This window comes from Salmo trutta, chromosome 15, assembly GCF_901001165.1.
Source record: "Salmo trutta chromosome 15, fSalTru1.1, whole genome shotgun sequence".
Taxonomy (NCBI): Eukaryota; Metazoa; Chordata; class Actinopteri; order Salmoniformes; family Salmonidae; genus Salmo; species Salmo trutta.
This window is the reverse complement of record NC_042971.1, coordinates 45,725,581-45,748,356: the sequence shown is the minus strand read 5'-3', so window position 1 is coordinate 45,748,356 and position 22,776 is coordinate 45,725,581. Positions and strand designations below refer to the sequence as shown.

The following is a 22,776-nucleotide window of genomic DNA, read 5'->3' as shown; positions in this document are numbered from 1 at the left end:
AGTCTACACCCTCTTGAACTTTTTTCACATTTTGCTGCGTTAAAAAGAGGGATTGAAATAGATGTATTTGTTTTCATTGATCTATACAAAATACTCCATAATGTCAAAGTAATAATTTTATTCTACACATTTTTACAAATGAATAACTCAACTATAGTCGTTGCATAAGTATTCACACCTTTTGTTTAGGCAAGCCTAAATTAGTTCAGAAGTAAAATTTGGGTTGACAACATCTGTAAGGTCCCTCAGTCAAGTATTGGATTTCAAGCACTGTAAGGACTTGGGTGTAGTGGGTGCGAAGTCAGGCGCAGGAAGCAGAGAGTACAGGGTAGTGCTTTATTTGCACAAACGGCGGACATAAGCCACCCCACTAAGATTCAGGGCGCACACAAAACAAATGCCCCAAACACTGTCTGGAGAAAACCCACGACCGAAACACCTGAGACAGAAGCGTGCACAGATGCAACACACAAACAATCCCGCACACAGAGCAGGCAGGCCTACTGGCTAAAATAACCTGACTAATCAGCCTAACACAAAACAGGTGAAACCAATAAACAGAAAGGGGAAAAAAGGGAATCAGTGGCAGCTAGTAGGCCGGTGACGACGACCACCGAGCACCACCCGAGCAGGAAGGGGAGCCACCTTCGGTAGGAGTCGTGACAGTACCCCCCCCCGACGCGCGGCTCCTGCAGCGCGCCGTCACTGGCCTCGAGGGCGACCCGGAGGGCGAGGCGCAGGGGGATCCGGGTGGAGGCGATGGAAATCCCTCAACAGGGACGGGTCCAAGATGTCCTCCACCGGTACCCAGCACCTCTCTTCCGGGCCGTACCCCTCCCAGTCCACGAGGTACTGCAGGCCCCTTACCTGGCGTCTTGAGTCCAGAATGGCCCGTATAGTGTACGCCGGGGACCCCCCGATGTCCAGAGGGGGTGGAGGGACCTCCGGCACTTCACCTTCTTGCAGGGGACCAGATACCACCAGCCTGAAGAGAGACACATGAAAACGAGGGGTTAATACGGTAATAGGAAGGGAGTTGTAATCTATAACACACCTCGTTTATCTTTGAAGGACCCCACACACTGCAGACCCAGCTTCCGGCAGGGCAAGCGGAGGGGTAGGTTTCGGGTCGAGAGCCAGACCCTGTCCCCCGATACGAACACGGGGGCCTCACTGCGGTGGCGGTCAGCACTCCTCTTCTGCCGTCCACCGGCTTGCTTGAGGGATTCCTGGACGGCTCTCCAGGTCTCCTTGGAGCGCTGCACCCACTCCTCCACCGCAGGAGCCTCGGTCGGACTCTGGCGCCATGGTGCCAGGACCGGCTGGTAGCCCAAGTCACACTGAAATGGTGATAGGTTCGTAGAGGAGTGACGGAGTGAGTTTTAGGCCAACTCCGCCCATGTACCTAGACCACTCCCCTGGCCGGTCCTGGCAATACGACCGCAGAAACCTACCCACCTCCTGGTTCACTCTCTCCTCCTGCCCATTACTCTCGGGGTGATAACCGGAGGTCAAGCTGACCGAGACCCCCAGACGCTCCATAAACGCCTTCCATACCCTGGACGTGAACTGGGGACCTCAGTCAGAGACGATGTCCTCCGGCACCCCGTAGTGGCGGAAGACGTGGGTAAATAGCGCCTCAGCAGTCTGTAGGGCCGTAGGGAGACCGGGCAACAGGAGGAGACGGCAGGACTTAGAAAACCGATCCACAACAACCAGGACAGTAGTGTTTCCCTGAGACGGGGGGAGATCGGTCAGGAAGTCCACTGACAGGTGAGACCATGGCCGTTGTGGAACGGGGAGGGGCTGTAGCTTCCCTCTAGGAAGGTGCCTAGGAGCCTTACTCTGGGCGCATACCGAACAGGAAGAGACGTAGAACCTAACGTCCCTAGCCAAGGTGGGCCACCAGTACTTCCCCCTGAGACCCCGCACTGTCCTCGCCACACCAGGATGACCCGAAGAGGGTAGTGTGTGAGCCCACCGACTCAATTGATCATGAACACCAAGCGGCACGTACTTGCGACCCGTGGGGCACTGTGAAGGCGCAGGTTCCACCCGTAACGCCCGCTCGATGTCCGAGTCCACCTCCCATACCACCGGTGCCACCAGCCTAGAGGCTGGAATGATGGGAGTAGGATCGATGGGCCGGTCCTCCGTGTCATAGAGACGGGACAGCGCATCGGCCTTCGTGTTCAGGGAGCCTGGTCTACAAGAAATGGTGAACCTGAATCGGGTGAATAACATGGCCCACCTTGCCTGACGCGGATTCAGTCTCCTAGCTGCCCGGATATACTACAGATTCTGGTGGTCGGTCCAGATGAGAAAAGGGTGCCTAGCCCCCTCAAGCCAGTGTCTCCACACCTTCAGGGCCTTTACTACCGCTAACAACTCCCGGTCCCCCACATCATAGTTACGCACCGCCGGACCGAGCTTCTTCGAGAAGAAAGCGCAGGGGTGGAGTTTCAGTGGCGTATCCGAGCGCTGTGATAGCACGGCACCCACCCCAGCCTCGGACGCGCCCACCTCCACTATGAATGCTAGAGAGGGGTCCGGGTGCGCCAACACGGGTGCATCGGTGAACAGCGCCTTCAACCTATTGAAGGCTCTGTCAGCCTCTGTCGACCACTGCAAACGCACCGGCCCCCCTTTCAGCAGTGAGGTAATGGGGCCGCTACCTGGCCAAAACCCTGGATAAACCTCCGGTAGTAATTGGCAAACCCTAAGAACCGCTGAACTTCCTTCACCGTGGTTGGAGTCGGCCAATTACGCACGGCCTTAACGCGGTCACACTCCATCACCACCCCCGAGGTGGAAATGCGATAACCCAGGAAGGAGATGGCTCGTTTGGAGAACACACACTTCTCAGCCTTGACGTATAGGTCATGCTCCAGCAGTCTACCAAGCACCTTGCGCACCAGAGACACATGCGCGGCGCTGGCGGTGGAATATATCAGAATATCATCGATAAAGACAACCACGCCCTGCCCATGCAGGTCCCTGAGAATCTCGTCTACAAAGGTATGCAAGACGGCTGGAGCATTCTTTAACCCATACGGCATGACGAGGTACTCATAATGACCCGATGTGGTACTAAACGCGGTTTTCCGCTCGTCTCCACGCACCAGATTATACGCGCACCTGAGGTCCAGTTTTGTGAAAAACCTTGCTCCATGAAATGATTCCACCGCCGTAGCGATGAGAGGTAGCGGGTAACTAAACCCGACCGTGATGGCATTTAGGCCTCTATAATCAATGCACGGACGCAGACCTCCCTCCTTTTTTTCACAAAAAAGTAACTCGAGGAGACGGGTGAAATGGAGGGCCGAATGTACCCCTGTCCCAGAGATTCCGTGACATATGTCTCCATAGCCAACGTCTCCTCCTGTGACAATGGGTACACGTGACTCTTGGGAAGCGCAGCGTTTACCTGGAGATTTATCGCACAATCCCCCTGTCGATGAGGTGGTAATTTAGTTGCCCTCTTCTTACAGAAAGCGATAGCCAAATCGGCATATTCAGGGGGAATGCGCACAGTGGAAACCTGGTCTGGACTCTCCACCGACGTGGCACCGATGGAAACTCCCATACATCTCCCTGAACACTCCTCTGACCACCCCTGGAGAAGCCCCTGTCTCCACGAAATCCTGGGATTGTGACTAGCCAGCCAGGGAACCCCCAGCTCCACCGGAAACACAGGCGAATCAATAAGGAAGAGACTAATCCGTTCCTTATGATTCCCCTGCGTTACCATGTCCAGTGGAACCGTGGCCTCCCTGACGAACCCTGACCCTAATGGCCGGCTATCTAAGGAGTCCATGGGGAAGGGGGGGATCTATCGGCACGAGCGGAATTCCCAGCTTGATGGCGAGTCTGCAATCCATAAAGGTCCCAGCCGCGTCTGAATCGACTAGCGCCTTATGCTGGGAAGAGGGAGAAAAGTCACGAAAACAAATAAATACAAACATGTGACCAACAGGGCGTTCTGGGTGAGTTTGGTGCTGACTCACCTGGGGTGACCGAGAAGTGTTCTGCCTGCCCTCTCGACTCCCAGACTGGCTCCTCCAGCACCGGTCGGCCGTGTGTCCTCTCCGACCACAGCTGGTGCAGGAGGAGCCTGCTCCTCCGGTACCCCTCGGCACGGCCCCCCCTAACTCCATAGGAATAGGGGCGGGAGTGCTAGGAGGTGGAACAGACAGGACACCCTTGGGCAGCCAGCAGATTGTCCAGCCGGATAGACATGTCTATCAGTTCGTCGAGGGATTGAGCGGTGTCCCGACACGCTAGCTCCCTGCGGACGTCCGCCCGGAGACTACACCGGTAATGGTCTATCAGGGCCCTGTCATTCCACCCAGCCCCAGCGGCCAAGGTCCGGAACTCCAACGCGAAGTCCAGCGCGCTCCTCGTCTCCTGCCTAAGATGAAATAGTCGCTCACCTGCCGCTCGGCCCTCCGGAGGGTGGTCGGATACGGCCCAAAAGCGGCGGGTGAACTCTGGATAATGATCCCTCGCCGAGTCTGGGCCATTCCAGACTGCGTTGGCCCACTCCAGAGCTCGACCCGTCAGGCAGGAGACGAGAACACTCACACTCTCCTACCCTGAGGGAGTAGGTCTCACGGTAGCCAGGTACAGCTCGAGCTAGAGCAGAAACCCCTGGCACCCAGCCGCCGCTCCATCGTACTCCGTCGGGAGCGCAACACGAAGCGCGCTGGAGGAGGAGGTGGACTCGTTGCAGGAACCGGAGGGGGAGAGAGAAGACCACTCCTCTCCCATCGGTCCATTCTCTCCATCATCTGACCCATCGCCGATCCTATCCGATGGAGAACGGTGGTGTGATGGAGGACGCGTTCCTCCATCGAGGGAAGAGGGTTGGCAGCTGCTCCTGCTGACTCCATTCAGAAGGTGCGGGATTCTGTAAGGACTTGGGTGTAGTGGGTGTGAAGTCAGGCGCAGGATGCAGAGAGTACAGGGTAGTGCTTTATTTGCACAAACGGCGAACATAAGCCACCCCACTAAGATACAGGGCGCACACCAAACAAATGCCCCAAACACTGGGGACTGAAACAGTCTAGAGAAAACCCACGACCGAAACACCTGAGACACAAGCGTGCACAGATGCAACACACAAACAATCCCGCACACAGAGCAGGCGAGCCTACTGGCTAAAATAACCCGACTAATCAGCCTAACACAAAACAGGTGAAACCAATTAACAGAAAGGGGAAAAAAGGGAATCAGTGGCAGCTAGTAGGCCGGTGACGACGACCGCCAAGCACCACCCGAGCAGGAAGGGGAGCCAACTTCGGTAGGAGTCGTGACAAGCAGATTCAACTACAAAGACCAAGTAGGTTTTAGAAAGCCTCATAAAGAAGGGCAGTGATTGGTAGATGGGTAAAAAAAACAATTTTGACATTGAATATATGTTAAAGCATAGTCAAGATAATAATTAAACCACTCATACACTTCAAATATGCAGTCGTCCTTCTGAACTGAGCTGCTGGACAGGAAGGAAACTGCTTAGGAATGTCAACATGAGGACATTTTTTAGTTTAAAACAGCTACAGAGTTCAATGGCTGTGATGGGAGAAAACTGAAGATGGATCAGCAGCATTGTAGTGACTCCACAATAATGACCTAAATGACAGTGATAATAAAAATATACAGAACATGCATGTGTATGCAAAAAGGCATTGAAGTAATACTGCAAAAAAACACAGCAAAATAATATACATTTTGGCCTAAATGCATAGCCTTATGTTTGGGGCCAATCCAACACATCACTGAGTAACTACCTCCTTATTTTCAAGCATGGCGGTATCTGCATTATGGTATGCGTTATGTTTGACATCGGCACAGACTGGGGAAGATTTAGGATGAAAAGAAACGGAATGGAGCTAAGCACAGGCAAAATCCAGGAGGAAAACCTGCTTCATTCTGCTTTACACCAGAAACTGAGAGAGGAATTCACCTTTCAGCAGGACAATAACCTACAACACGAAGCCAAATCTACACTGGAGTTGCTTACCACAAAGACACAGAATGTTCCTGAGTGGCCAAGTTACAGTTGTGACTTAAATCTGCTTGGAAATCTACGGCAAGACTTGAAATGTGCTGTCTAGCCATGGAATTTCTTTCCTTCTTAATGCGTTTGAGCCAATCAGTTGTGTTGTGACAAGGTAGGGGTGGTGTACAGAAGATAGCCCTATCTGGTAAAAGACCAAGTCCATATTATGGCAAAACAACTCAATTAAGCAAAGAGAAATGACAGTCCATTATTACTTTAAGACACGAAGGTCAGTCAATATAGAAAATGTCAAGAACTTTGAAAGTTTCTTCAAGTGCAGTCTCAAAAACCATCAATCGCTATGATGAAACTGACTCTCATGAGGACCGCCACAACAAAAGGAAGACCCAAAGTTACCTCTGCTGCACAGGATAAGTTCACTAGAGTTACCAGCCTCAGAAATTGCAGCCCAAATAAATGCTTCTCTCCTTCTTGGTCAAATAGCCCTTACACAGACTGGAGGTGGATGGGTCATTGTTCTGTTGAAAAAAAAGTTATAGTCCCACTAAGCACAAACCAGATGGGATGGCGTATCGCTGCAGAATGCTGTGGTTGCCATGCTGGTTAAGTGTGCCTTGAATTCTAAATAAATCACAGACAGTGTCACCAGCAAAGCACCACCACACCATCAGTACTCCTCCAAGTTTCACAGCGGGAACCACACATGCGGAGATCATCCGTTCACCTACTCTGCGTCTCACAAAGACACAGTTGTTGGAACCACCCCCATGCGTCACGGTTGAGATGGTGTTCTTTGGCTTGCAAAACCTCCCCCTTTTTCCTTCAAACATAACGATGGTCATTATGGCCAAACAGTTCTATTTTTGTTTCATCAGACCAGAGGACATTTCTCCAAAAAGTACGATCTTTGTCCCCATGTGCAGATGCAAACCGTAGTCGGGTTTTTTTATGGCGGTTTTGGAGCAGTGGCTTCTTCCTTGCTGAGCGGCCTTTCAGATTATGTTGATATAGGACTCATTTTACTGTGGATACAGATCATTTTTACTTGTTTCCTCCAGCATCTTCACAAGGTCCTTTGTTGTTGTTCTGGGATTGATTTGCACTTTTCGCACCAAAGTACGTTCATCTCTAGGAGACAGAACACGTCTTCTTCCTGAGCGGTATGACGGCTTCGTATTCCCATGGTGTTTATACTTGCATACTATTGTTTGTACAAATGAACGTGGTACCTTCAGGCGTTTGGAAATTGCTCCCACGGATGAACCAGACTTGTGGAGGTCTACAATTGTTTTCTGAGGTCTTGGCTGATTTCTTTTGATTTTCCCATGATTTCAAGCAAGGAGGCACTGAGTTTGAAGGTAGACCTTGAAATACATCCACAGGTACACCTCCAATTGACTCAAATGATGTCAATTAGCCTATCAGAAGCTTCTAAAGCCATGACATAATTTTCTGGAATTTTCCAAGCTGTTTAACCCCTGGTGGACGGACATCCAGCGAAAAATCCTATACCATTAGCATAACAAAATTTTATATATATTTTTTTCAAATATAGGACTATGTTATATCGTTTTATAGATACACCTCTCCTGAATCGAACCACGTTGTCCGATTTCAAAAAGGCTTTACAGCAAAAGCAAAACATTAGATTATGTTAGAGGAGTATATCGTAAAAGTAGCCACATAGCCATTTTCCGACCAACCACATGCATCACAAATAACCAAAAAACAGCTAAATGCAGCACTAACCTTTGACAATCTTCATCAGATGACACACCTAGGACATCATGTTAGACAATACATGCATTCTTTTGTTTGATACAGTTCATATTTATATATAAAACAACATTTTACATCGGCGCGTGACGTTGACTAACTATTTTCCCTCAAATGCATCCGGTGAAACAGCGCTACAATTTACTAAATTACTATTCGAAAACATTTTTAAAATGTAATATTGTCATTCTAAGATTTATAGATGAATATCTCTTGAAAGCACCTGTAATGCCAGATTTAAAAATAACTTTACTGGGTAATCACACTTTGCGATAAAAGGGGGCTACCGTTACAGGTCAGCGCCATCTTGGAACAATCGCATATCAAATCTACTCTTGTATACTATTGTCAATAATCCGTTACCTTTGATTATCTTCCTCAGAAAGCACTTCCAGGAATCCCAGGTCCACAACAAATGTATTTTTGTTTGAAAAAGTTAATCCTTTACGTCCCAATAGCTTGTTCTTGTTAGCGCGTTCTGAAGGCTGCTCCAAAACTTCCGTCGGCTGCGGGACTCCTCTTTCAATAAAATGCCTTTTTTTTAAAATTTAGGTTCGTTCAAACATGTCAAACGTTGTATAACATAAATCTTTAGGGCCTTTTTCAACCAGAGCTCCAATAAGATTCAAGGGGGACGATTGCATTGTCTTTCAAAACGTTTCGAAAGGGGAGGGTAGCCAGGGGCGCCGGCATCATAATGGTGATGGCCCTCCTCATGTGACCACTTTCCACAGCGTCTCATTCAGTCAGTTTTCACAGTAGGAGACTCAAACCACTTTGTAAAGACTGGGGACATCTAGTGGAAGCAATAGGAAGTGCTCAATGAACCATTGCTCATGGTGTGATTAATAGGCAAAGTGATGAAGTTGAGTCCGCAATTCAGAATTCCACCTCCTGTTACGATTTGTCTCGGGGTTTTGACTGCCATATGAGTTCTGTTATACTCACAGACACCATTCAAACAGTTTTAGAAACTTTAGGGTGTTTTCTATCCACAAGTATTAATTATATGCATATCCTGGCTTCTGAGTTTGAGTAGGAGGCCGTTTAAAATGGGCACAAATTATTTTCAAAAATCGCTGTAGCGCCCCCTATCCTAGGCGACCGTCAAGAGTTAAAGGCACCATCAACTTAGTGTATGTAATCGTCTGACCCACTGGAATTGTGATACAGTGAATTATAAGTGAAATAATCTGTCTGTAAACAATTGTTGGAAAAATTACTTGTGTCATGCACAAAGTAGATGTCCTAACCGACTTGCCAAAACTGTAGTTTGTTAACGAGACATTTGTGGAGTGGTTGAAAAACGAGTTTTAATGAATCCAACCTAAGTGTATGTAAACTTCCGACTTCAACTGTGTGTGTATATATACATATATATATATATATATATATATATACATATATATATATATATATATACATATATATATATATATATATATATATATATATATATATATATTACAGTTCAAAAGTTTGGGGCCACAAATTTCCATGATTTTGAAAGAAAAGAGCATTTTCTGTCCATTAAAATAACATCAAATTGATCAGAAATAGTGTAGACATTGTTAATGTTATAAATGACTACATAGGCGTACAGAGGCCCATTATCAGCAACCATCTCTCCTGTGTTCCAATGGCACATTGTGTTAGCTAATTCAAGTTTATAATTTTAAAAGGCTAATTGATCATTAGAAAACCTTTTTGCAATTATGTTAGCACAGCTGAAAACTGTTGTGCTGATTTAATGAAGCAATAAAACTGACCTTCTTCAGTTAAGTATCTGGAGCGTCAGCATTTGTGGGTTCGATTACAGGCTCAAAATGTCCAGAATCGAATAACTTTCTTCTGAAACTCGTCAGTCTTTTCTTGTTCCGAGAAATGAAGGCTATTCCATGCGAGAAATCACCAAGAAACTGAAGATCTCGTACCAGGCTGTGTACTACTCCCTTCACAGAACAGTACAAACTGTCTCTAACCAGAATAGAAAGAGGAGTCTCAACATCAACAGCTGGCCTTCGAGGCAGAGTTGCAAAGAACAGAAACTGGACAGAGGAACTCTGCCTAGAAGGCCAGTGTCCCGGAGTCGCCTCTTCACTGTTGACGTTGAGACTGGTGTGACATTATTTTATTTTCCATAGAACGCACAGGCTCTTGTAAATGCAAACAAAAAATAAAACAAATATCCTGAACCTACACATGCTCTTGAACATCCCCCCTCTCCCTTTATAGCTCTTACTTTGCTGATAACTACTTTTATTGAGGAAGTGAACTTACTATGCATGTGATATGTGGTTGTCTCACCTAGCTATCTTAAGATGAATGCACAAGCATCTGCTAAATTAATAAAACATAAAAGGTAGAGAGATATAATATCTTGGTAAGCAACTCCAGTGTATAGTTGGCCTTGTGTTTTAGGTTATTGTCCTACTGAAAGATGAATTATCTCCCAGTGTCTGTTGGAAAGCAGACTGAACTAGGTTTTTGCCAGTGCTTAGCTCTAGTCAATGCTGGTGACAAGCATACCCATAAGAGGATGCAGCCACCATCATGCTTCAAAACATGAGAAGTTGTACTCAGTGATGTGTTGTGTTGGATTTGCCCTAATTATAATGTTTTGTAATCATAACATAAACATGTTTAGATTTATTGCAGTTTTACTTTAGTGCCTTATTGCAAACATGATGTATGTTTTGGAATATTTTTTATCAGTACATGCTTCCTTTTCACTCTGTCATTTAGCTTAGTATTGTAGAGTAACTACAATGTTGTTCATCCGTCCTCAGTTTTCCACTATCACAGCCATTAAACTGTAACTGTTTGAAAGTCACCATTGGCCTCATGGTGAAATCCCTGAGCGGTTTCCTTCCTCTCCGGCAACTGAGTTAGGAAGGATGCCTGTATCTTTGTAGTGACTGGGTGTATTGCTACACCATCCAAAGTGTAATTAATTGCTTCACCATGATTAAAGGGATATTCAATGTCTGTTTTATTATTATTATTTTTTTTTATTTACGAATAGGTAACCTTCTTTGCGAGGCATTGGAAAACCTCCCTGGTCTTTGTGGTTGAATATGTGTTTGAAATTCACTGCTCGACTGAGGGAAGTTACAGATGATTCTATATGTGGGGTACAGAGGTAGTCATTCAAACATCATGTTAAAACACTATTATTGCACACAGAGTGAGTCCGTGCAACTTATTATGTGACTTGTTAAGCACATTTTGACTCCTGACCATATTTAGGCTTGCCTTAACAAAGGGTTTGAATATTAATTGACTCAAGACATTTAAGCTTTTCATTTTAAATTAATTTGTAAACATTTCAAAAAACATAATTCCACTTTGACATTATGGGGTATTGTGTGTAGGCCAGTGATCAAAACATCTGAATTTAATCAATTTTAAATTCATGCTGTAACACAACAAAATGTGTATATATATATTCAGTACCAGTCAAACGTTTGGACACACCGACTCATTCCAGGGTTTTTCTTTATTTTGACTATTTTCTACATTGTAGAATAATAGTGAAGACATCAAAACTATGAAATGACACATATGGAATCATTTGGTAACCAAAAAAGTCTTAAACAAATCAAAATATATTTGAGATTCTTCAAAGTAGCCACCCTTTTCCTTGATGACAGCTTTGCAAATTCTTGGCATTCTCTCAATCAGCTTCATGAGGTAGTCACCTGGAATGCATTTCAATAAACAGGGGTGCCTTGTTAAAAGTTAATTCTTAATGCGTTTGAGCCAATCAGTTGTGTTGTGACAAGGTAGGGGTGGTATACAGAAGATAGCCCTATTTGGTAAAAGACCAAGGCCATATTATGGCAAGAACAGCCCAAATAAGCAAAGATAAACAACAGTCCATCATTACTTTAAGACACGAAGAAACTTTTCCGAATTGACTGACCTTCAAGTGCAATAGCAAAAAACATCAAGTGCTATGATGAAACTGGCTCTCATGAGTACTGCCACAGGAAAGGAAGATCCAGTTACCTCTGCTGCAGAGGATAGGTTCATTCGAGTTACCAGCTTCAGAAATTGCAGTCCAAATAAATGCTTCAGAGTTCATCAACTTTTCAGAGGAGACTGCGTGAGTCAGGCCTTCATGGTCGAATTGCTGAAAAGAAACCACAACTAAAGGACATCAATAAGAATAAGAGACTTGCTTGGGCCAAGAAACACAAGCAATGGACATTTAGACCGGTGGAAATTGGTCCTTTGGTCTGATGAGTCCAAATTTGAGATTTTTGGTTCCAAACGCTGTGTCTTTGTGAGACGCAGAGTAGGTGAATGGATGATCTCTGCATGTGTGTTTCCCACTGTGAAGCATGGGGGATGAGGTGTGATGCTTTGCTGATGACACTGTCAGTGATTTATTTAGAATTCAAGGCACACTTAACCAGCATGGCAACCATAGCATTCTGCAGTGATATGCCATCCCATCTGGTTTGGGCTTAGTCCCACTATCATTTGTTTTTCAACGGGACAATGTCTCAAAAGACACTTCCAGGCTGTGTAAGGGCTATTTGACCAAGAAGGAGAGTGATGGTGTGTTGCATCAGATGACCTGGCCTCCACAATCACCCGACCTCAACCCAATTGAGATGTTTTGGGATGAGTTGGACAGCAGAGTGAAGGAAAAGCAGCCAACACGTGCTCAGCGTATGTGGGAACTCCTTCAAGACTGTTGGAAAAGCATTCCAGGTGAAGCTGGTTGAGAGAATGCCCAGAGTGTTTAAAGCTGTCAAGGCAAAGGGTGGCTACTTTGAAGAATCTCAAATATAAAATATATTTTGATTTGGTTACTTCATGATTCCATATGTGTTATTTCAGAGTTTTGATGTCTTTACTATTATTCAACATTATGGAAATTTTAAAAATAAGGAATAACCCTGGAATGAGTAAGTGTGTCCAAACTTTTGACGTGTGTGTGTGTATATATAAATGGTGTGTATGGACATTATAAGAATAGAAAATTAGTGTACAGCAGTAATTATATAGGGTGAGCCATGACTAGAATACAGTAAGTACGTACACTACCATTCAAAAGTTTGGGTTCACTTAGAAATATCTTTGTTTTTGAAAGAAAAGCCATTTTTTTGTCCATTAAAATAACATCAAATTGATCAGAAATACAGTGTAGACATTGTTAATGTTGTAAATGACTATTGTAGCTGGAAACGGCAGATTTTTTTAATGGAATATCTACATAGGCGTACAGAGGCCCGTTATCAGCAATCATCACTCCTGTGTTCCAATAGCACGTTGTGTTAGCTAATCCAAGTTTATCATTTTAAAAGGCTAATTGATCATTAGAAAACCCTTTTGCAATTATGTTAGCACAGCTGAAAACTGTGGTGCTGATTTAAAGAAGAATAAAACTAGCCTTCTTTAGACTAGTTGAGTATCTGGAGCATCAGCATTTGTGGGCTCAATTACAGGCTCAAAATGGCCAGAAACAAATACTTTTCTGCTGAAACTCGTCAGTCTATTCTTGTTCTGTGAAATGAAGGCTATTCCATGCGAGAAATTGCCATGAAATGGAAGATCTCGTACAGCGCTGTGTACTACTCCCTTCACAGAACAGTACAAACTGGCCCTAACCAGAATAGAAAGAGGAGTGGGAGGCCCCTGTGCACAACTGAGCAAGAGCAAAAGTACATTAGAGTGTCTAGTTTGAGAAACAGACACCTCCCAAGTCCTCAACTGGCAGCTTCATTAAATAGTACCCACAAAACACCAGTCTCAACGTCAACAGTGAAGAGGCGACTCCGGGATGCTGGCCTTCTAGGCAGAGTTGCAAATAAAAAGCCATATCTCAGACTGGCCAATAAAAATAAAAGATTAAGATGGGCAAAAGAACACAGACACTGGACAGAGGCACTCTGCCTAGAAGGCCAGATGATCTTCTTGGCCTTTCTGTGACAGTGGGTCCTGTAGATACAGTATACTGGAAGGCAGGCAATGTGCCCCCAGTGATGCATTGGGCTGACCGCACAACACGCTGGAGAGCCCTGCGGTTGCAGACGGTGCAATTGACGTCCCAGGCGGTGATACAAGATGCTCTCAGTGGTGCATCCATAGAAGTTTGTGAGGGTTTTAGGCTGTTGTGCCGCCTTCACCACGCTGTCTATGAAGAGGGACCATTTCAGGTCGTCAGTGATGTGCACGCCAAGGATCTTGAAGCTTTTGACTCTCTGCTGCTTCCCCGTCGATGTGGATTGGGGTGTGCTCTCTCTGCTGTCTCCTTTAGTCCACGATTAGCTCTTCATTTTGTTGACATTATGGGAGAGGTTATTTTCCTGACACTGCTCCACCAGGGCTTTCACCTCCTCCCTTTAGGCTGTCTCGTCATTGTTTGTAATCTGGCCTACCACTGTTGTGTCGTCAGTAAACTTGATCATTGAGTTGGAGATGTGCGTGTCCATGCAGTCAAGGGTGAACATGGAGTCCAGGAGGGGTCTGAGCATGCACCCCTGTGGCGAATGTGTTGTTTGCCTACCTCAACCACTTGGTGTCGGCCCGTCAAGAAGTCCATGACCCAGTTGCACAGGGAGGGGTTCAGACCCAGGGCCCTGAGCTTAAATATGAGCTTTGAGGGCACTATGATCTTGAAGGCTGAACTGTAGTTGATGAACAGCATTTTTACATTGGTATTTCTCTTGTCCAGGTTGGAAAGGGCAGTGTGGAGTGCAATAGAGATTGCATCATCTGTGGATCTGTTGGGGCGGTATGCGAATTGGAGTGGGTCTAGGGTTTCTCGGGATGATGGTGTTGATGTGAGCCATGACCAGCCTTTCAAAGCACTTCACGGCTACGGACGGGAGTGCTACGTGTCGATAGTCATTTAGGCAGGTTACCTTGGTGTTCTTTGGGAAAGGGACTATGGTGGTCTGCTTGAAACATGTAGGTATTACAGACTCGGTCAGGGACAGGTTGAAAATGTCAGTGAAGACACTTGCCAGTTGGTCAGTGCATGCTCTGAGTACATGTCCTGGTAATCCGTCTGGCCCTGCAGCCTTGTGAATGTTGACTTGTTTAGTTCAGTTCCCTTCGCTTTCTTGGGAACAGGAACAATGGTGGACATCTTGAAGCAAGTGGGGACAACAGACTGGGATATGGAGAGATTGAACATGTCCCTACACACTCCAGCCAGCTGGTCTGCACATGCTATGAGGATGTGGCTTTGGTTGCCGTCTAGGCTGGCAGCCTTGTGAGGCTTAACCCGCTTAAATTACTTACACATTTCAGCCACGGACAATGAGAGAACACAGTCCTCGTGAGTTGCAGGTGCCTGCGTCGGTGGTTCGATTTGAAAAGATCTGATGTGATTGGTCAAAAGACCAATTAGTGGAAAAAAATAGCAGTATTGGGCTGCCTGTGTAAGCGCAGCCTGAATGCAGCAACTGACAGACTTGTGGTGTTGGGTTCCCTTTTCAACCATTGTGTTTAAAACATTTTGTTCTGTGTTTATTGGTAAGCTGCTTCTGGTATGTTTTAGAGTCAGATGAGCTGATAAAGTTCTGTGTTTGTGTACATATTATATGTGAGGTATGGGTATAGCTTGAAGCTAAAGCCAGGGTTTTCATCGTCAGCCATTCAAAACTGTTGATTCAATCAGACTGCCATTTCCCTGATGTGTTATCTTCAGCCATTGGTTCATCAAATGACTTAGCATTTCCATCCATCCCAAAAGCATCACTGAACTACAATACATATTTATATGTCAGACAGTATGTCTTGAAAGGCTTTGCGGGACGAAGGCTTACCATATGTAAACAAACTAAATTTGACATGCTTATTCATGATTTAATTCAATCTTTCAATGATTGATTTACTCAACTTTGAGCTACACACATTCTTCAAATTCAGTACCGTGTGTTTGTGACAGAGTGATTTAAACCCTACTATTTCTAAGGTAACAGGGTGATTTAAAGAGAAATGTGTTGCCATGTGGCATAAAGCCAAGGAATGAAAACCGTTAGTTCCATAGCAATATAGGCCTACTTTACTGTATATTTGGAATGCAATCATTGTGAAGCAGAGGAATGATGAGTCAGTTAATGATGCATAGCTGGTGAGGCTCATCCCATAACCTGTTGATGATCATGATCTTTCAGTGAACAGGCTGTGGGGGAAGAGAAAAGGTCACTGCCACACGGAAGACAGATGTCACCAGAATTGCTTGTACAAGCTGTTGATAAAAGCTGCTCGAGCTGCAGCTGATAATGAAAATAGCTGACAAACACCAGGATAAGATCATTTTCATGTCTATAATTTTTCACTGCATGCCAAAGGTTATAATCTCTATGGCATTTTGATGAATGAAGAGACATGATTTCAGAGCACAACTCAACACACAGAAAGAATCCCTAGGTTGCATTTCTGACCCAGTAATGGCTATTGCTATGGTTGAAATTATTTAACATGGTCTGAGTAGCTGATATTCTTCTTCAAATGTTGTGTCTCACTCAATATGATAGAAATCCACTTTTATACAGATTCTGAACTCTGGGATTATGTTTTATTAATGTTTACTTGTAAAACAGCTGGAACTGCATGAGTAATTTAATATCACAATTGCATGAGATTTTGTTTATTTATTTTCTTTGGTGAATATAGCACAAGCCATTTCCCTCATTACCCGCTCTGGCTTTTCCAAAATTCCAGTGCTGTTGAACTCCCAATTTGCAGTGCTGCCGCCCTCAAAAGCACGCTTCATTGCAGTCCAGGTTGAGTTGTAATTGTGTTTCTGCTCTTATCTGTTATATGAAAGCGTATAGACTCTTATCTGAAATAAAAACTAGGCTTAGACTCTTCAGTGGAGTAGAGTCCACTCATAGGTATGAGTAAACTACGTTTGTTACTTGGTGTAGCCTGTAGCCTCTAATCTGGAATTGAGGGTTCCATAGACTATCTGACAATGAATGTGTGACTATAATCCGAGTTGCTACTGTCCACACACGCATAGAGAATCCAATGTTTGTGTACCTGATCTGGAGTAGAGACTGTTGAAAGACTATTGTTGTAATTATCTCCTTGTAAGTGATGATGTGATCACTTCTAATGAGTGTTTGGAGAGTCTCTTATCTAAAGGGAAGTGTGGTTGGTGCTTTATTAAGGAGACTTTAAATTACCTCTTAGAGACATTCATTCACTGTATGGAGACTCCTGACACTTACTGGGGGTGGGTATTATAGGATTTAGCTTAATTTAGAAGGTAGTATTTATTTATTAGGATTTATTTTAGCTTCTAGTATGTGGGATCTCTTTGGATCTGTTTTAGACAAGTCATCGAAGAAGCTTTTGAATTATTATCATGTTAGTTAATACAGTACTGTCGTTCTGGATATTAGGCCTATTGTTGTTAGCAAATGGATGGCTGACTTGGATGAGGCTTGTTTATGATTGCTAGTAGGTCTATCTACAAAAGGCATAGAGGCCATCTTGTTTAGATCTTTCTCGTACAGTAGCTCAGTTCACTGCAGCTCTCATCATGCTCCTTAGTAAAGTAAACGGACGGTGGGACGAACGGAGACCGATCCACAGTCTCCTCCCCGATTTCATCGTGGGGGACAACAATTTTTAAGGAGATATTGTATTGGATCATACCTTTTGAACTTGATGACTGTCTTTATCAGCGAGGGTGGATATGGAGGATGATAATGCACTTTAGATTACCTAGCTCTCTTTGTCTTTAAATTTGTCACCGCATGGTCTGTATCAGGTTAGAAAAGTAATATCTTCTCTGATCTCCTCCGATTTCATTTATATGTTACATCTCAATAGATTGCAATATATTTAGTTTGTGTGTAGCTGTAGTCTATGGTTTCAAAAATGGTGCTTTACATGATGCTTTTACCTCACAAGCAATCATTCAATCCACATTGATTGGAGGCTGCCCTGCAAATGTAAAAAGGGACACATCAATAACTAAGCAATTAGCGCGTCAATAACCTGCACTTCCAATCTTATTGGATTCAGAAGAATTGGATTTCTAATTGGGTTTTTATACATGCTTGTGTTTTGCTGTTTAGTTTGAACACGTATTTGCTTTACTCTGCTTTGGAACAATGTTACATGCAAGGAGGTGTAGAATTCTGACACATACTGCTAGAACTCTCACGCAGCAAATAATTAAAGTCTGAAATTATTTGCAATCCCCAAAAATTGTGAATTCTTTAGCTTGGAGAATATCGATCAAAGCTGAAGTTAAACTAGCGGGTAGTGATTAATGAGGCATCGCAGGTTAGAAATAAAACATGAACATTACAATGTGTAAATTAGGCCATAACAGCAGAGTAGGATAGAGATCTCATCAGCTCTAAAGTAAAGCTGTATTTTGTGATAAGGCCTAGGCCAGGCCTGCTAATCTGCAACATGTTCCACATGAAGCCAAACAATGGTGTGCGGCTGCCTCTGGGAGACTCTGGGTGCTGCACCTGGAGCCTTGGGTGGAACAGACCTCTCTAGTATCGCTCTAGTATTCGATGAGTCAGATTCTGAAGCTTTCAGTCTCGTCGTTACATCATGTCTTCAAGGTTAAGAAACATAATGTGTTTTTTTTCAACGGTGTTGGATCTTTTCTGTGGTGTTGGGTCCACAAGCTGCTTCTGTACACATTTAATGATGTCTAGGAGGCTCTCTAACCTTGAACCATCACACTCTTCTAGCTCTTTAAGGCTTGTGCATTGGATCTGCATTGTATTGTACAGCTGTCGTAATGTACACTGGGCCTCTTTCACTTTACTTACTTTCTATGTAAGCTCTGGAAATCAAATATGTATTACATACGTTTTACTGGCTTTTGTCATTTTTGATATCCTCAGCACTGTGCTGAATATCTGTGTTAGTGAAGGAAAACAGTATCAAACTGCTGCAAAAGCTACATTTTCAATGGATTTAATTAATGTGGCAAAAATAAAGGAGGGGAAATCATCCGAAATTCTGAGCTGCTTTTACATGATTCCACATTTACATCCCTAATGGTTAAATTGTTGATTTCAAAATATAAGCTTGAGTGCTCATTGCTCTCTATATGTTCCCTGTACAGCACTAAGATGAGGAGAAAAGCTCCACCATCTGAACCATTGTGTTTCAATAACTGCAAAAATTGGCATTTTGGAAAAGGCCCTGTTATATATAAACTTTTGAGAGTCAAACTTTTTTACAGTGACAATGGTGCTTGGGAGAAAACATGTTGTACTGCATGTACAACTTTGGCTGTTGAATAACTGTTGTTTCAGAGCAAATTAAATATATCTGATATACTTTAAGCCCAAGTAAAGATTTAAGTGTTATTTTTTTCTCTTTCTTTGCAGGCAAGTAATCTGGTGATGGACTTCATGGAACTGCACTTGGGAGCGGTTTTGTTGTGGGTCCTGGTGTTGGATTTCTGTGGTTGGACTGAGGCTGGTATCCTGTACCGTGTCCAGGAGGAGCAGCCGCCCAGCACGCTGATAGGCAGCCTGGCATCAGACCAGGGCCTGCCAGACTCTGGTCACCTTTACAAGCTAGAGGTGGGCGCTCCATACCTGCGTGTAGATGGGAAGACAGGGGACATTTTTACCACAGAAATTCCCATAGACAGGGAGACACTGAGAGCCTGCCGCAGCATGGTCAGGGGCAAGCCCTGCTTCCTGGAGTTTGAAGTGTCCGTCACAGACTTGATCCACAACCAGAGTCCCAGGCTCATTGAGGGCCGCATCGAGGTCCAGGACATCAACGACAACACTCCGCAGTTCCCCTCCCCCGTGCTCACCATCTCTGTCCCAGAAAACACCCACATGGGGGCGCTGTTCTCCATCCCCCTGGCCACAGACAGGGACTCGGAGAGGAACAGGGTGGCCGACTACGCCCTAACCGCGGGGCCAGATGCAGCGACTCTCTTCGGCCTGCAAGTGGCAGAGGACAGGGGAGAGAAGCTGCCCCAACTCATCGTCCTGGGAAGTCTGGACCGGGAGCTCAAGGACAGTTACGACCTGAACATTAAGGCTGTGGACGGAGGTAACCCCCAGCGCTACAGCAGTGCCTTGCTGAGAGTGGTGGTTGCTGACGCTAACGACAATGCGCCAAAGTTTGACAAGGCCACGTATGAGGCTGAGGTGTCAGAAAACAGTCCTGTGGGACACTCTGTGTTGCAGGTAAAACATTTAAATCTTGCAGAGTGATCAGTGTGTTGTGTACGCTAGTGTATAGATTTCTACAACTCTTACTATGAGAAGACATAGTGGTTTGTATATCCACAACTCATTAGGATCTGGCATGTAGTGCTGGGTTTCTAAGCATTACCATGATGAAATGCCTGAATTTACAAGTTCTCAGAATGGCATCTTACTGAACTGTTGCCAAAAGTAGCAGAGCCAATTTATTGAATGTTTTTGAACAATTAGCTCACTCAGGAAATGTTCTTCCTGAGTGGGTGTTTTGGTTTACAGTTTTTGAGCTGAAAAAAAACCCTCAGTTGACATTTGCATTCTTTACAAGCATGTGTCTCTGAAGCTGAGATGGTGTGTATTCATATTATGGCAAAATATTTTTAACATGCACATTTAGACGCCCTTGCTTATCTCCCGCCTGCTGTAAGCTAACTTCAATGACAAACCTAAACCCCTTACCCATACCTCCATTTGCTAACATAATCCCTGAATTCTTACCCTTATTCCAACGTTTTACATAATCCCTTGTCTCTGATTGCAGGTGAAAGCCAATGACTCTGACATGGGCCCCAATGGAGAGATAGAATATACGCTACACCAGGCATTAGACCCAGTGCCAAAACTCCTGCAAATTGATCGCTCCACTGGCATCATCTATGTCAAAGGGCCTTTGGATCGGGAAGAAATCAGCGATTTGACATTCTACGTAGTGGCCAGAGACAAAGGTCCCCAACCCAAAAGTTCCAAGACCTTTGTTACCATCGAGGTGACTGACCAGAACGACAATTCCCCTGCTGTGGAGATCCGTGGGATCGGCCTGGTGAGCCACAGTGACGGTGTGGCCAACATATCAGAGGACATGCCCGTGGGCACGGCGGTGGCCTTGGTCCAGGTGTCTGACAGGGACGAGGGGGAGAATGCAGTGGTCACATGTGTGGTGGCAGGGGACGTGCCTTTCCAGCTGCGCCCGGCCAGTGACTCATCCACTGACAACAAGAGAAAATATTTCCTGCAGACCACCACCCCACTGGACTATGAGAAGGTGAGGGAATACCGTGTGGAGATTGTGGCTGTTGATTCTGGCAATCCAGCTCTCTCCAGTACTAACTCATTAAAGGTGCAGGTGACTGATGTTAATGACAACTCTCCAGTGTTTTCCCTGACCCTGTTCGAGGTTAACTTTGCAGAGGAGAACCAGCCAGGGGACAAGGTTGTGGACGTGGTTGCCACGGACCCTGACAGTGGCACTAATGCAGAGCTTGTCTATAGCATCGTAGCAGACACATCTACTAGAGGCCTGTTTGAGATTGACCCTGACTCAGGGGAGGTGAGGGCACAAAGCCCTCTGGACAGAGAACATAGAGCACGTTATGAGTTCAGGGTCAACGCGGCCGATAAAGGCTCCCCCAGTCACAGAGGAACAGCCACGGTCGTGGTCAAGGTGCTGGACCGCAATGACAACGACCCTAAGTTCATGCTGAGTGGCTACAGTTTCTCTGTTCTGGAGAACATGCCCCCACTCAGCGCTGTTGGTATGGTGACGGTGCTGGACATAGATCAGGGAGAGAACGCAAGAGTGCAGCTCTCTGTGGAGCCAGACGGAGGAAGGTTTGTGGTTCAGAACGGAACAGGAACCATCCTGTCCAGCATCTCCTTTGACCGGGAAAAGGAGAGCAGCTTCAGCTTCCGTCTGAAGGCCGTGGATGGGGGAGAGCCTCCCAGGTCCTCCTATGTAGGTGTTACCATCAATGTCCTGGATGAAAACGACAATGATCCTGTGGTCACCAAGCCCTCCAACTCCTCCTTCAGACACCTGTCCCCTCTAGGTTCCCCAGACAGCCGTGTGGAGCTAGTGGAGGCTGAAGACCTGGACACTGGGCCCAATGCAGAGCTGGTCTACAGCATCACTGGAGGAAACCCTTATGAACTCTTCAGCATCTCCTCCACTACTGGGGAGATCACCCTGGCCAAGGAGCTTACCCAGAAACATGGTGGGCTCCATCGCCTGGTGGTTAGGGTGAGTGACAGAGGCAAGCCTGCACGCCACACTACTGCCCTGGTGCACATCTTCGTCAATGAGACCATCGCTAACGTCAGCCTGGTGGAGGCGCTGGTGGGACACAGTCTCTACACGCCTCTGGAGACAGACATCGCTGGTGACCCTGACTACGGCCTGGCCACCCAGCGCAGTAACATCCTGTACGGCAGCCTGGCTGGAGTGGCAGGCGTTGTCATGGTGATTGTGGTGGTGGTGTTTATCCGCCACCGCATTCAGAGGGAGACGAAGAGTGGCTACCAGGCTGGCAAGAAGGAGACCAAGGACCTTTACACCCCCAAGCAGGGGCCCAAGAACGGCAAAGGCAAGAAAGGCAGGAAAGGAAAGCCCTCTAAGTCCCCCAAGCCCTTGGGAGAGGAGGAAGAGGTCAGCCTCCAGAAGAGTCTCAAGTTCAACCTGGATGGGGTCAACGACAGCCCCAGGATCCACCTGCCCCTGACATATCCCCCAGGTAGCCCTGACCTGGGCAGACACTACCGCTCCAACTCTCCCCTGCCCTCCATCCAGCTGCAGGCCCAGTCGCCCTCGGCCTCCCAGAAGCATCACGTGGTCCAGGACCTCCCTGCCACTAACACCTTCGTAGGGATTGGAGGAGATGACAACTCAACAGGTTCAGACCAGTACTCGGATTATAGCTACAAGGCCAGCCAGCCAAAGTACAACAGCAAACAGGTAAGTGTCAGTTTATTTATAATTGTCTCTGACAGTGGTAGGAGGTGGTGTGTTGTTAGTGGAACGGCTATGAT

The 22,776-nt window shown here is 45.8% G+C and overlaps 1 protein-coding gene across 2 annotated transcripts in view; it reads left to right on the top strand.

The window, feature by feature from the left end:
• LOC115149139 (protocadherin-1-like) overlaps positions 1-22,776 on the top strand; it is a 176,447-nt gene that overhangs the window by 6,997 nt on the left and 146,674 nt on the right. The window contains exons 2-3 of one of the 2 annotated variants that reach the window (XM_029691693.1): positions 19,138-19,959; positions 20,516-22,702. In XM_029691693.1, the coding sequence (XP_029547553.1) occupies positions 19,153-19,959; positions 20,516-22,702 (2,994 nt within the window). In that variant the 5' untranslated portion in view covers positions 19,138-19,152. Of the gene's footprint in view, positions 1-19,134; positions 19,960-20,515; positions 22,703-22,776 lie in introns of those variants that run through there. The other variant, XM_029691694.1, reaches the window with a different exon arrangement.